Source organism: Zerene cesonia, chromosome 22 (genome assembly GCF_012273895.1).
Source record: "Zerene cesonia ecotype Mississippi chromosome 22, Zerene_cesonia_1.1, whole genome shotgun sequence".
In the NCBI taxonomy this organism is placed as follows: domain Eukaryota; kingdom Metazoa; phylum Arthropoda; class Insecta; order Lepidoptera; family Pieridae; genus Zerene; species Zerene cesonia.
Window position 1 is genome coordinate 4079171 of NC_052123.1, and position 14782 is coordinate 4093952.

A 14782-nucleotide genomic window follows, 5' to 3' on the forward strand; every position below is an offset into this window, starting at 1 on the left:
CAAAATGAAAGAAAAGCTTTGTTTCGGAAACTATTTTAATGAAAAAACTTTAATAAACATGCACATGTGTGAAACTAATGATTATATATAAATAATTATATCATCATGACAAAAGTATTATTTATATTAAATCTTACAATTCCGATATCTAGGTACCTAAAAAATTATTACATATTTGATAATTGCTACATTGATATTCGTATCTCGGTTCAAAATTACTATATGCCAAGGAAATGTCAACTGTCACTTCAAACTGTCAGTGCCAGAAGTCAGAACCAGTTAAAAACAATTTGCTTTTCTTTTTCGTTTATTCGATCTGTGCTAAAAAGATAAAGCCAGCTGATATTATCTTGTGTACAAACACTTCGCCATGAAATTGTTTTAAATTAGCACACAATTTCAAAGAAAGAAAACAAGATGGATGTTCCGAAAATTGAGAAAACTAAATCACTTGCGCCCGATGTGGCCGTGAGTGCTGTGTTAGTACCTAGCCAGGAGTTGCCTGCGGAAACACCAACAGTAGCTGGCTATGACTGGGAGAATGGCACCGATTATAACAAAATACTTGAGAGCTACGCGCGCTCCGGCTTCCAAGCAACCAGCTTCGGGAAAGCCGTCACAGAAATCAATAAAATGTTAAAATGTCGATCCATACCTCTCACTGAAGAAACATGCGATCCGTATGAGGAAGACGTATTCATAAAGAAGAAGACGAACTGCACGATTTTCTTAGGATACACATCGAACATGATTTCATCGGGTTTGCGTGATACGATACGATTTTTAGTTAAGAATAAGCTTGTTGACTGTATTGTGACTACGGCTGGCGGTGTGGAAGAAGATTTTATTAAATGCCTTGCTCCAACCTATGTAGGAGACTTTAATTTAAGTGGTAAAATATTAAGAACAAGAGGTATAAACAGGATTGGCAATTTATTAGTACCAAATGATAACTATTGCTTATTCGAGGAATGGGTGACTCCGTTGCTTAATGAAATGCTCGATGAGCAGCTACAGGACAGTGCTGTGTGGTCACCGTCAAGGATTATAGCGAGATTAGGTGAAAGAATCAATAACGAGAGCTCTGTGTGCTATTGGGCATGGAAAAACAACATTCCGATCTTTAGCCCAGCATTAACCGATGGGTCGTTAGGTGATATGATGTATTTTCATTCATATAAACGCCCAGGGCTCATAATCGATATATTGGGAGACCTTAGACGAGTTAACACTATGGCAGTCAAGGCAAACAATACTGGTGTCATCATACTAGGTGGAGGTGTAGTAAAGCATCACATTTGTAACGCCAATCTGATGAGGAATGGGGCTGATTATGCTGTATACGTAAATACTGCCAGTGAATATGATGGTAGTGATTCTGGGGCGAGGCCAGATGAAGCGGTCTCATGGGGCAAGATCAGACCAAATGCAACACCAGTCAAGCTATATGCGGACGCGACGTTGGTGTTCCCGCTACTTGTAGCTCAGACATTTGCGAAACATCATTTTAGCAATAAAAAGAATGTGTAAATAAAATTGATGTTTTATTTTGTTCTTCCTGGCATTTATAATGTTCATTTGATTTTGTGTTAATTTATTCATAAATCAAGTTCCTTAAACGTAAATGTTTTTTTAGTTAGCATTAATTAATTTCAACTAATATATTTTGGTACCTACTTGAACAAAATTGTTTGTTGTATACTTATAACGCCATCTGTTGTCGAATTCCATAATAGAATAAAGCTTGAATATATACAAGTGACATCTATACTTCGTTTTAAAAACAGTAAATGAATTCTATGTTTATTTTCTTTATTTTAAAAATTGTCTAAAGATCTGGTATACAGTTGAATAAAAAATGTTTTATTTAATAAAATATATGTATTGTAACTTCACAATTATTAAATACTTGCAATGTGAATGACCTGTCAAAGAACGAAGTGAAGTTGTCTGCTGTCTGGCGACCGAAAACCCATTCAATGTGTGCGTATTGATACAACATTGTGAGTTTGTGTGCTGTCTGTGAAAGCAGTTTTCCAATTTCAAACTTCAAAAGCTCACTCAGTTCGCGTCGCTTGCTAGCTAAAGCTGCGAAGTCTGAAATCGGGTGTTCACTGTTTGTGCTTACAAAATGAAATTTCCAAGCGTCTTCTAACATAAAAATGTCTAACCAAGCACTATATTCGATTGTTTGATCTTGAATGTGGATGTTTTATTCAACATAGTGTACAAAAATGTGTTTATATCGTGGTGTCTTATTCGTTTTTCTGCTTCTAACCGGTAAGTTCCATCCTTAGTCCTGTGCTATTTTTAGGTTTACGGTCATTCGAGGCAGATATTAATGAGATTTTGTTAGGATATGTAATTCGTTGCACGTTTTCGGTCCCTTTGATGTTAGAATTGTTTGTTTGATGTACCGGATACATATTGCGGCGAACGACATGTTTACGAACTCTTATTTACTTTAAGTGTTCGTAAATTGTACATTTGCTTTCTTCTTGTGTTATATGACTAATGTACTTATATGTTATATAAAGCTTTATAAATTTATAAGTGTTATTTAAAAAGAATTTGTATAGAACTTATAAGATCGAGATCATTCGTCCTTTAACTAAACACAGCCTATCGAATTTTATGCGTCTCTTTTAATTAATATTACATTTATAATTACATACCTATTTATGATCAATTAATCTTATCAATGATGTATCTACCTCAATGATATTATTTTGCACCAGTTATTATGCTAGTATAATTAATAATAACAATTTTGAAATACTTACTGTTATTATCTTTATTTTTAAATGATGTTTTTGAACTGGTTGAAAATATGTAAGGGACTGCTCTCCTATTATTTAAATATTTGTTACTATCATAATCTGATTATGTGTTATGATGTACATACATGTGATACATACTAACATACATACTAACACATGTTATAGCTTATATAATATTACAGCAGTAAATAAAGACAATAATTCAACTCAGCATGCTTAGACCTCACTGGGGCTCTTAAAACTCACTGGTAATACAAAGAATTCTTGTATATAATTATTATGTTATGTAGCATTATAAATCTTCTTATCTAATGCTTTGTTATAAACATGAAAGTTAGTTAGTTGTGTAAATATGTATGACTAGCGGTTCTCCCCAGCTTCGCCCGTGTTTCATATATAGTCTATAGCCCTCCTCAATAAATGGGCTATCTAAAATTTTTCAAAATCGGACCAGTAGTCTTGAGATTAGAGTGTTCTAACAAACTTCAGCTTTATAATATAAGTATAGATTATCGCTTTTTCACACTAAAACCACTGAATTTATTTTAATGTTACATTGCAGTTAAGTAGATTACTTATTGGAATAACATTAACATTAAGCTATAAACACACGCTAAGCTGTAACACTTATCCACATGTGAAACTGTTACACTTATTTTAATGTATAATGTTTATACACCAGCATTATAAACACTGGTCTGGTTAACCTAACTTGATTTGGAAATGAAGAAATATGAGCAATGGCATTGAAAAATCCCTCTTAATCACAAAAAAATAAATGTATGATATTATTTGTAAGGAAGTTCTGTTGTTAAATTATTAAAGGAATATACAAATGAATACTTTATATTATTTCTGGAATTAAATGTATTATCTTTTTAGGTATTGTAGAAGCAAAAACTTTTATAAATTATATATAGATATATAAATTTTATAAGCTATAAGTAGATACTAGCTGCGCCCGGCGGTTTTACCTGTATAAGTATGTATTCCATAGGAATATGGGGATAAAAAGTTGCCTGTGTGTTATTCCAGTTGTCCAGCTATCTACATACCAAATTTCACTGCAATCGGTTCAGTAGTTTTTGCGTGTCTAGAGTAGCAAACGAGACAAACAAACAAACGAAGACAACAGACTAGAGTCGCTTTTTTATTTCGATATTCCTACGGGATACAGACTTACGCGGGTGAAGCCGCGGGGCGCAGCTAGATAGAAATAAATTTTCCCGATTTATCTTAATTTTTCCCATCACAAATCCTCTGATAATACCACACACAGCAATGACATGAAATCCATTGAAGAATAAGTTCATTAGAACGAGCTTTAACTCATATGAACGATTCGATTCCAAGAAATACTACCGTTAGCAACGAAGGGAAGGGGATAATATGGGTTCACTGTGACCTTGATTCAGGGTACCCTAAGGGTATTATGTATCCTGTTAATAGTATGAACGCGAAAGTTTGTTAGACTGTATGGATGTTTGTTACTCTTTCACAAGACAACAGTTTACCATATCTGAATGAAATTTGATACAGAGGTAGATTATAGTCTGGATTAGCACATAGGCTACTTTTTACCCAGGTACCACTCGAGTGTCTCTTTTAAATTTGTTCTGGTTGTAATACCTCGAAAATGGTTGAGTTTTAAAAAAGTTTGTTAAAAAAAAACTTATACTAGCTGTGCCCCGTGGTTTCACCCGCGTAAGTCCGTATCCCGTAAAAATAGCGGGATAAAAAGTTGCTTATATGTTACTCCAGTTGTCCAGCTGTCTACGTACCAAATTTCATTGCAATAGGTTTAGTAGTTTTTGCGTGAAAGAGTTACAAACACACACACATCCATACAAACTTTCGCATTTATTATATTAGTAGGAAGGATATATATCCAAAGCCCGAGTATTCAATTGAAAATAGTTGAAATACACACAAAACATTACTTCACATATTATATATATTAACATTCATATAAATTTCATGATTTTGTACCTTGGTACCTATTAGTATAGGGTACCTAGATAGCTATAGGATACCTGGGTAGATACAGTTTCATCGTGAAATGACAAAGGATTATTAATGCTTCCAACCAGGGACTACGCAAGCGAGCTTAGTTTAATTGGATATAAGTAATTGAACACGTTATGATATATTGATCCCTTCCTTCCATAGATATAGTATTGCAGACATACGAACATAAGTTTAATATATGTCCTATTATAAAGTCCAGGCTATACACGTTAGTTTAAAAACACTAATGACTCATAGCACTAGAATAAATCACAGCTCCCCTCGAGAACTACCCTTACTGAAATAGAAGCTAGACTCAAGCCAGACGCAGACATACTAAATTAAAATTAGTAGAACTAAGTTTCGAGTTGAACCTTAAATCTAAATGAGCACTAAATCTTGATTTATTTGTCTGGAATTATCTTAATCTATTGTATTTGTTAACCGACGTTCCCAAAAACAATACGGAATTAAACTGTATTTTTTCCATTCGAATTTAGAACTTACTAGCTGCGCCCCGCGGTTTCACTCTCGTAAGTCCGTACCCCGTAGGCATATCGGGATAAAAATTTGCCTATATGTTGTTCCAGTATTCCAGCTGTCTGCGTAGCAAATTTCATTGCAATCGGTTCAGTTGTTTTTGTGTGAAAGAACAATAAACACACATCCTTACAAACTTTCGCATTTATAATATTAGTAGGATTAGTAGGATTATAGTAGGAAGTTGCCCAGCATTGGTACAGTCATGGCTGATTAAAAAAAAAAACAAATGCTCTATGGGAGCGAGTGATATTCAGTTGACTCTATTATTGAAACGTGTTTTTTTTAGAAAATATGTTCATCTTTAATTACAGCTGATATTTCAATTAGCATAACAATGGGATCACTTGATACTACTCGCGGCGTGAGCAGTTTTGATTGAGACAGCAGGTTTATGTTTTATTATAGTTACACTAGCTTCCGCCCGCGACTTCGACCGCGTGGAAGAGCTAATTTGAATATTATCAGAATAAAATCCAGCCAAGTGTGAATCGAACTCGCGCACCGAGGGTTCCGTGCTTACTATCTACGTATAATTGTGTGATGTAACTAAATAATGATTTTTGCTAATTTTTCCTTTATCTGTAGATGAGACTAGCTGCGCCCCGCGATTTCACCCGCGTAAGTCCGTAACCCGTAGTAATATCGGTATAAAAAGTTGCCTATATATTATTCCAGTTGGCCAGCTGTCTACATACCAAATTTCATTGCAATCGGTTGAGTAGTTTTTGCGTGAAGGAGCAACAAACGCACACACATACTTACAAACTTTCGCATTTATAATATTAGTAGGATAGGATAGGATTAGTAGAATGTTGGTTCTGTGTTTACGAGGTCACCATTCGGTTTATCGTATTTAATAATCACTACCTAATGGTATTCTAAAATGTATCCCTGTATACATATCTAAACAAAGTCGCGCGCAAAACTATTACCCAAACGGGAATATAGAAGAAAATGCGTCGTATTTACGAAGGATAATTTTCCAGTGCCACGAGTGTAAAGGTACATTTATATAATGATGTTTTCAATGTAAAGCGTAATGCATATGCGGATGGGATCTAGTGAATGGGAAAATATATATATTTTAATATCAGCGCCATTTTAATTTTCTTTAAGTTAACCCGCGGTGATATTGCTATTGAGTATATGCTTCGCTTTACTTTGCCTTTGGTACAGTGGTTGCTTTCGAAACGCTGGCAAGCGGTAAATAGGTTCGATGATACTAGGTTCGATTTGGTTAACCATGTTTTTAGTTCGTTTGTAAAAATGTATGGATGTTTGGGACTCTTTTATGTGAAAACAGTTTACCATATCTGTATGTAATTTGGTACAGAGATAGATTATTGTCTGGATTAGCACATGGACTACTTTTCGGGTACGACGCGAGTGACGCCGCGGGTTACAGATAGTTGTTCATAGTAATGGGTAACTCAAGAGTGTACATATATAATCACACCGTAATGTAACACAAAAATAATTAGACAATTGAGAACCTGGCGGAGGTTCTCAATTACACTATCTTTTGTTTGAAGTTGGTTGAAAATATGGCGGTAATAACAACGTACATAAGATTAGTCCTACTAATTGAAACAGTATGTGAACTTCTAATGCTAACTAATTTTATAAATGCAAAAGCTAATTAACTAACCCTCTAACTCTTATTTTGTCTGTCTATCGGTCTATCGGCCTGTCTATCTGTCTATCTATGTCCCTGTCTATATGTCTGTCATCTGTCTAAGGTCAAAAGATAGCCTTATACCACGAAAACAGTTACTATACGGTAAAACCACAGACTGTTTTTTTGCACGAGCAAATCCGCGGACGGCGAGCTAGTAAGTCATAAGGGGACACGAGTGTTCACTTCTTTAATAGGTATGTTTTCTACAGAACAATGTATCGGAGTTACAACTACCCCCAAAAAAGTGTGATCTTAATAAGTACTTGAGATCAGGTGCTTTTAGCATTTTAGCGGTCGATATGGGGTCCTATGCATATGGAACTTATACTAAGGCAATTTTTGGGTGTAAGTTTGTTTTTGATAGACGTTCCTAAATCTACCTACCAGTATACTACTTATCAGCTATCTACCAGTTAAAATAACAAAATCGGTCCAGCCGTTTCAGAGGTTATCGGAACGTATTTCTCATGCATGTACTGTGAATACAATCAGTATTAAAACAATGTTATGACGATACAAAAGTGCTTCTATAAGAAGTCTAATTGAATAAATGAATTATTAAAAACAGTTATTTTTATATATATTAGCTGCGCCCCACGGTTTCACCCGCGTAAGTCCGTATACCATAAGAATATCGGGATATAAAGTTGCCTATATGTTATTCCAGTTGTCCAGCTTTCTACGTACCAATAAATATCATTGCAATCGGTTCAGTAGTTTTTGCATGAAAGAGTAACAAACATGTATGTGTTTACGTAATACATACATCCATCCTCACCAACATTCGCATTTATAATATTAATAAGAAAGAACTAGAGGTTAATATCGTGAGAAACTAGATATATCGACCGTGTCCCAAAACTGATAAATATATATGTAATAGAACAGATTATCCAGTTATTTTGTTTGTTTTCAAATATTCGAAAATCTATAATATTCAGACATAGCTTATATTTAAAAACGTGGGTTCAATTTTCGATAAAACATTAAAGACCAGGTAAAAAAATACTCAGCGGGGGATGAGAAATGATTAACAAAAATTAATGAGTTGCAGTGGTCGATGGGCGTTGTGGCTTTGTGGTTTGTGCGCTGTAAATGATTTTTTAGTAAAAATATGAGCTTTGGTTTGTTTTTATATGGTTGCCAATCGAGCTGTTGTTGAGCGATTGTATTTAAAATTCTATTTTATACTATTGCACGTTTTTTTGGAAATATACGAATAGACTGTCTCCCCGTGACCGCGCTCGCTGTAAAGTGTTCGAAACGTCGGGTTAATAATATAATTAATAAATTGAAACCGCGTAAGTCCGTATCCCGTAGGAATATCGGTATAAAAAGTGCCTATGTGTTATTTCAGTTGTCCAGCTATCTACGAAGCAAAATAGTATTATTATTCACCAATAGATGTCAGGAAAAAAAAAACACGAATATGACATTTTCTAAAAAAAATTCCTAGCTAGATCGATTTTTCGCCCCCGAAACCCCCTATATACTAAATTTCTTGAAAATCGTTGGAGTCGATTCCGAGATTCCAATTATATATATATATATATATATATATACAAGAATTGCTCGTTTAAAGGTATAAGATATAGCCTGTGTTCTCTACTACCCACTGTATACCACTGTACACTGTTACCACATATACATACATATAACATGACTTTCAGGCTTAAGACTTCAGAAAAAAAGGTATTATAATCTAATAGATAACAATCACTTCATATTTTCTTCCTCAACCTGTTTCAATTTATTTCCTGGATAGTGGTAATAATTTCCCGGTTGTTATATTATTGCATTAAAAAGGTCCTTCTTTGTGGGAGAAAATATTATCTATACTAATATTATAAAGCTGAAGAGTTTGTTTGTTTGAACGCACTAATCTCAGGAACTACTGGTCCGATTTGAAAAATTCTTTCAGTGTTAGATAGCCTATTTATCAATAAATTCCTCAAGAAAGGCTATAGGTTATATATGTACCACGGGCGAAGCCGGGGCGGACCGCTAGACAAACATAAAAGTATAAGCCTATCGTTTGAAAACCCATGAGAAGGTATTGAAAACAAACCAAAAAAAAAACAATCGAAATTAAACCTCCTCCTTATGTAAACTTTGCAGTTGGTTAAAATAATCATCTGTTAACTGTATACACTTGGGTTTCCAATAAAAATCTAAGTAGCAGAATAGCTGTGACGTCACATTATTAGTCTCCTATATTATTAGTTGGATAATTACGCTTATCTAAATATTAAAAGCCACATTTGAATTTTTCCAAGCGGATCCTATACTAAACTATCCGCAACTTTGAAAGGTGCTCCCCGCAGATCCACAAACGCAACGTTTTTCGAAATTAGCCGAGCTTTTAGTAAATGAGAGTTTTAACAAAAACCTCCGGCATGAACGCTCACCTGACGGTAATTAGGATGTTCTAGAATTATCGAGACGCTTTTTTTATTGTCGAGGGTAGGTGGTAATGTGAGTGGGTGGTTGGGTGTTCACGTGTCGGTAAGTTTTCTTGTGGTTCGATTTTGTATAGTGTGGGTTGTTAAGTAAATTGGTTTACTGTTAACAGACGATTTAAGGTAAGGAAAATATCAGCATGATTTCGGCAAACTACTCGAATTATGGAGTTACTAACTGCGCCCCGCGGTTTCACCCGCGTAAGTCCGTATCCCGTAGGAATATCGGGATAAAAAGTGTTGCCTATATGTTATTCCAGATGTCAAGCTGTCTACGTACCAAATTTCATTGCAATCGGTTCAGTAGTTTTTGCGTAAAAGAGCAACAAACGCACACACATCCTTACAAACTTTCGCATTTATAATATTAGTAGGATAGGATAGGAAAGTAGGATATGGGAGAAAATATGGTCTCATAGCATTAGTATCAAAGATAAGTATAGCCTCCATTGTCTGGTACGATTTCAGTTTTATTCAGATTTCAGTTTTATCAATATCCTCATGACTTAGAAGGATAATTTTTCCTAAAGGTATCTTTCAGGAAATATAATGTTCTCAAATTATAGGCTGTTTTTAAATTAACTATAATTGTCTATAAAAACTTCTATATATTCGATTTAATTAATTAATCCACCTGTAGTTTTGTCAATTTTAAGAGCCACTCATGGAAACTGAAGCGAGCATATAGTTGAAATATACCTGTGTTTCGCATTTTTTCTCAGCGTTTTAAGTTTTTATTTTATTTTACATCCTTTCACGCTTCGTCCTGAAGTTCTGACCTACTTAATTATAGCCTTAACTGCTGTGCTCCAATTAACCGTAAAAGAGCTTTGGAACGTTTTATAGACCTTAGAGAAATTACTAGAGTTTCACTAGTTTCGTTTTAACCAGTGGGTTCCGTTCGCTTCTCTTTCAGATATTTCTATACGTTTTTATATACATGTTACAGTATTAACATTTAAGAACAACTAGTTCTAAACAGGGAAAACGCGTTCTAACTAAATCGGCCTTTAGCGGTAACACTAATACTAGCTGCACGCCCCGGCTCCGCCCGGGTTGTCATTTATGGTAATTAAAATTATTTAATCTATCCTATCCCTCTAGTTGGATCGAACTGCACATGGTGTGCGAATTTTATTGTAATCGGTTAAGTGGTTTAGGAGTCCATTGAGGACAAACATTGTGACACGAAATTTATATATATTAAGATTATAAAGCTGAAGTATTGTTTGTTTGTACGGTTGAACGCGTTAACCTCAGTAACTGCTGGTGCGATTTGTATTTTTTTTTCAGTGTTAGATAGCCCATTTATTGAGTAAAGATATAGGCTATATACTCGTATGTACCACGGGCGATGCCGGGGCGAACAGCTTTATAAATTGTTATTACCTATTTCTATCTATTGTAGTTTTAGTGATATTAACTCTTCAAGGTATAATTATTCGGTTCAGTTGTCACACCGAAAATCATCACCGTTCATCTATTCCTGAGTAACAAGTGGTGCAACAAAAAACCACTTCCGTATAGTCTGTAAAATAAACTCCATGTACCTTAAAAACCTTTATAATTGTGAGATTATTACGAATAAAGACACGAGAGATGCTCAAAGCTTTTACAGTTTCCGCCATCTTTAACTCGCAGCTACGGAACGGCATATCATAAGATGTTTTAACAAGGCCTTCGCTTTTGCATTTTTAACTAAGTTTTAATTGATGTGTGCATACTGGTTTATTTATTACGAGAAAATGGGTAAAAATATTTTTCAATTGAAAACTCGCATCATAGACACGTAAAAGTGAGAAAATAAAGTATTGATGTTGTTTATATGAAACTAGCTGCACGCCCCGGCTCCGCGCGGGGACCTAGTAATTTATCGTAATTGCAATAATATAAACTATCCTATCTCTCAAGTTGGATCGAACTGCACATGGTGTGCGGATTTTATTATAATCGGTTAAGTGGTTTAGGAGTCCATTGAGGACAAACATTGTGACACGAGATTTATGTATATTAAGATTTGTTTTTTTTAATTATCACAGTTATATGAAATTTGGTACAAGAAATCGTGTTAAAAAAAATCAGAGTCGCCTTTAAGTTTGTAATCAGAACCGGACCAAATTTGAGACAAAGTGAGACCACATGGCAGGCACCAGACTTCAAATGAAGAATGAATCATAAAAATCGGTTCACCCAGTAAAAAGTTATAAGGTAACAAACACAAAAAATGCAGTCGAACCTCGACCTTTTTTGAAGTCGCTTGTTAAAAAAGGATATAATAAATACAAGCGTATCTAAATAGCTTACCTACTTTTTTTTTGTTTTTTTAATTTTTTTTAATTTAACACTCATCCAATAGATACTTAATCTGACGGTTTCGATATTACAACTGCAACATCGCCTTGAAGTGTGTATGTACCCAAGTAAACTCTAAGTGCTATAAGTGAAGTCCCGTGTCCCCTAGTGGGGTATGGGGCAGATGATGTACATCTGTTTCACTGATCGATCTTCTTTACGGACAAGTAGGTGATCAGCCTTCTGTGTCTTGCCAGACCGAACCATTTTTTTTTATGTGTCCCCACCGGGAATTGAACCCAGGACCCCTCGGTTCTACGCTCACGCGTTTACCACTGTACCAAGGAGACGGTCGCTACATTCGCTCTAAGTGCTATAGTCTATATAAAATACCTACAACAAGTGAAGCCGCGGCGCACCGCTAGTATGAAATAACATTTTAATCAAGCTACTCTTAACACGGTCTAGTTTTCGTCTTTCTAATTATGACTTATAAAAATGACCAGCTGAACAATGCATATTTTAAAGTTACTGTTTTAGATACAGTAGATTTTTAATTATGACTTGTTTTTCAGAGCTGGGTGTTGAAAAGAGGCAAAGTTGAACTTTTTACAACGGTGTGGTTATTAGAACTTATATTAGCTTCACCTGTATGTTTGTATGTAACCGACTTCTTTAGACTTTGAGCAAATTTAAACGGATCGATTTAATGGAAACTTCGCACACTTATCAAGGACCATTGACACTATAAAATTTCATGGTATTATCTTGGCATCTCTATTAAGATCGCCGGAATCAAATAATTTCCTTATGTGAGTCAATTTAGTTGATTCAATCATAAAAGTGTGTATTTTTTAAGCTTTATTTATTATTCAACTAGCTGCGCCTCGGGGTTTCACACGCGTAAGTCCGTATCCCGTAGGAATATCGGGTTAAAAAGTTGCCTATATGTTATTCCAGTTGTCCAGCTGTCTACGTACCAAATTTCATTGCAATCGGTTCAGTAGCTTTTGCGTGAAAAAGCAACAAACACACACATCCTTACAAACTTTCGCATTTATAATATTAGTAGGATATTTATCCTTCTAATTTCAAAGTGTGCAAGCACTGGCCGTGGTTCGTATTTGCTTTACGATGTTATCGCAGTGATAGCGCCGCCCCAGGCTAGGGGTGCGGGTGGATTGCTGTAAACTTGACATGTTTACGAGCTTTGCTTTCGCCCCTGGTAGCCCTACGGTTTAAAAATGAGAGGGCAGTCGCGGGTTAATTATATTTTTTTTTCTGTCATAGCGGTTGAATGAGCTAGTGGTTCGCGTGGTTGTGGTAGCTAATGTAATATGGCAAACGTTATACTGCCAACGCAAACCTTCGAATGCGTTAATGAATAGTGAATCTTTAGTACAAAAAAAGAGCAATGATGACCCTGAGGAAGGGAGGGCTCTCCAACAAACAGAATTTAAATTGAACCAAATGGCAACAATTTCCAATCAAAGATAAAAGTAATAACGTCAATCGGTTGAAAAGCCAAAGAAATTGAGAACCTCCTTGGTTTTAAAAGTGTTAGTTGTGAAAAAAAAAATTAAATTGTTCTGATTATTTTGCGTCTTGTAACTTGAGCCCTACGTTGAACCACGCAAATCTTTCCACGTCCATTTCAAAATGTACCTTAACTCCTACACGTAAGGTTCAAATCATAATAAACACCAAGGTAGGATCAGCATAAAAGGTCGTAAGTGCATTTGTTTTTTATATTCCCCGTGCATATTGAAGAAATGCTGTTGTGAACTCGAACCCAGTACTTAGATGGAATCCTTAGTGTTAAATGTATGAGTGGATTAGTTTCGCAGACTTTTACTTATTTAATTAATGTTACTTTTCGTTAAGAGATACTTGAATATGTAATGTTACAGTTGTGGTCTTAGGGTGTTTTTTATACAAAAGTTATGGGAGATATAATTAAATAAAAATAACGGAGTTTCTCTATACATTTTTGTTTTGTTATATTATGTGTATTGAAAAAGCAGTGGTGGGTCAGTGGTGAGACTTGGACTTAAGTCGATAAGTCGGGGTTCGAGACCGGGCGAGCGTGCAGGAAATAAATTGATTTTTCAATTTATCTGCGCATGTGATTAACATCACCACTGCTTAAACGGTGAAGGAAAACATCGTGAGGAAACCGGCATGTCCAAGAATTAAAAGTTCGACGACATGTGACATCTGCCAACCCGCACTTGGCCAGCGTGGTGGATTATGGCCTGAACCCTCATAGGAGGCCTGTCCCAGCACTGGGAACATATATGGGCTGATGGTGAATATGTGATTAATATATAATTGCGTTGTGAGATGTATATAACATCAATTTATACTATTGATATCGATTTATAAAGGTCCTTCGTTTTTCAATTTTAGCTTTTATATGGTTTATAGTTTAAGACTTAAAATTAAATTGTTCAAATATTAACGGACGACTTTAAGATTAAGATTTACGATATCCAGCGATTAAGTTTTAAGTTACTCTATTAAATTGTGCGTAGGGGAGATTTAAGAGAAGTCAAGTTAGGGTCGAATTTAAGTCCTACTAATATTATAAATGCGAAAGTGTGAGTATGTGTATGTTTGTTACTTTCACGCAAAAACTTCTGAACCGATTGTAATGAAATTAGGTACGTAAATAGCTCCAAACAGCTAGAATAACACATAGGCAACTTTTTGTCCCGATATTTCTACGGGCTTAGGACCTACGCGGGTGAAACCGCTGGGCTCGATCAATAAGTTGCGTTATTTGAAAAAATAATAGAAAATAAATGGTTACTGCCATGTGAATGTGAATTTGTTAACTAGGTATTTTAAGAATTTCAGTGAAATGTATTTTTAAGTTTTTAAATTTTACTATAAATAAACTAAATCATAATTATTTATAACAAAAGTTAAGTCGCCTACAACTCGTCAGAACTAGGCCAAATGTGTGTTTGTGCCGCATGGATCCCGTTCCCGAGGGATAAAAACTATGCTATGTCAGTCTT

General features: G+C 35.2%; 2 protein-coding genes across 2 annotated transcripts in view; both read left to right on the forward strand.

Moving 5' to 3' along the window:
• Positions 1–235: 235 nt before the first annotated feature.
• LOC119836059 (probable deoxyhypusine synthase) lies at positions 236–1536 on the forward strand. The gene has a single exon (XM_038361273.1). The coding sequence runs from the start codon at positions 418–420 to the stop codon at positions 1528–1530; it is 1113 nt and encodes a 370-aa protein (XP_038217201.1). The 5' UTR covers positions 236–417; the 3' UTR covers positions 1531–1536.
• A 505-nt stretch (positions 1537–2041) lies between these two features.
• The window catches only part of LOC119836089 (tyrosine-protein kinase-like otk), a 51151-nt gene continuing 38410 nt past the window's right edge, over positions 2042–14782 (forward strand). Inside the window, exon 1 of the mRNA XM_038361328.1 lies at positions 2042–2280. Coding sequence (XP_038217256.1) covers positions 2235–2280 — 46 coding nt within the window. The 5' untranslated portion in view covers positions 2042–2234. The remainder of the gene's footprint in view (positions 2281–14782) is intronic.

What these genes read in the sequence shown, in the direction of transcription:
- LOC119836059 (XM_038361273.1), top strand. Translation starts at nt 418, where the DNA reads ATGGATGTTCCGAAAATTGAGAAAACTAAATCACTTGCGCCCGATGTG.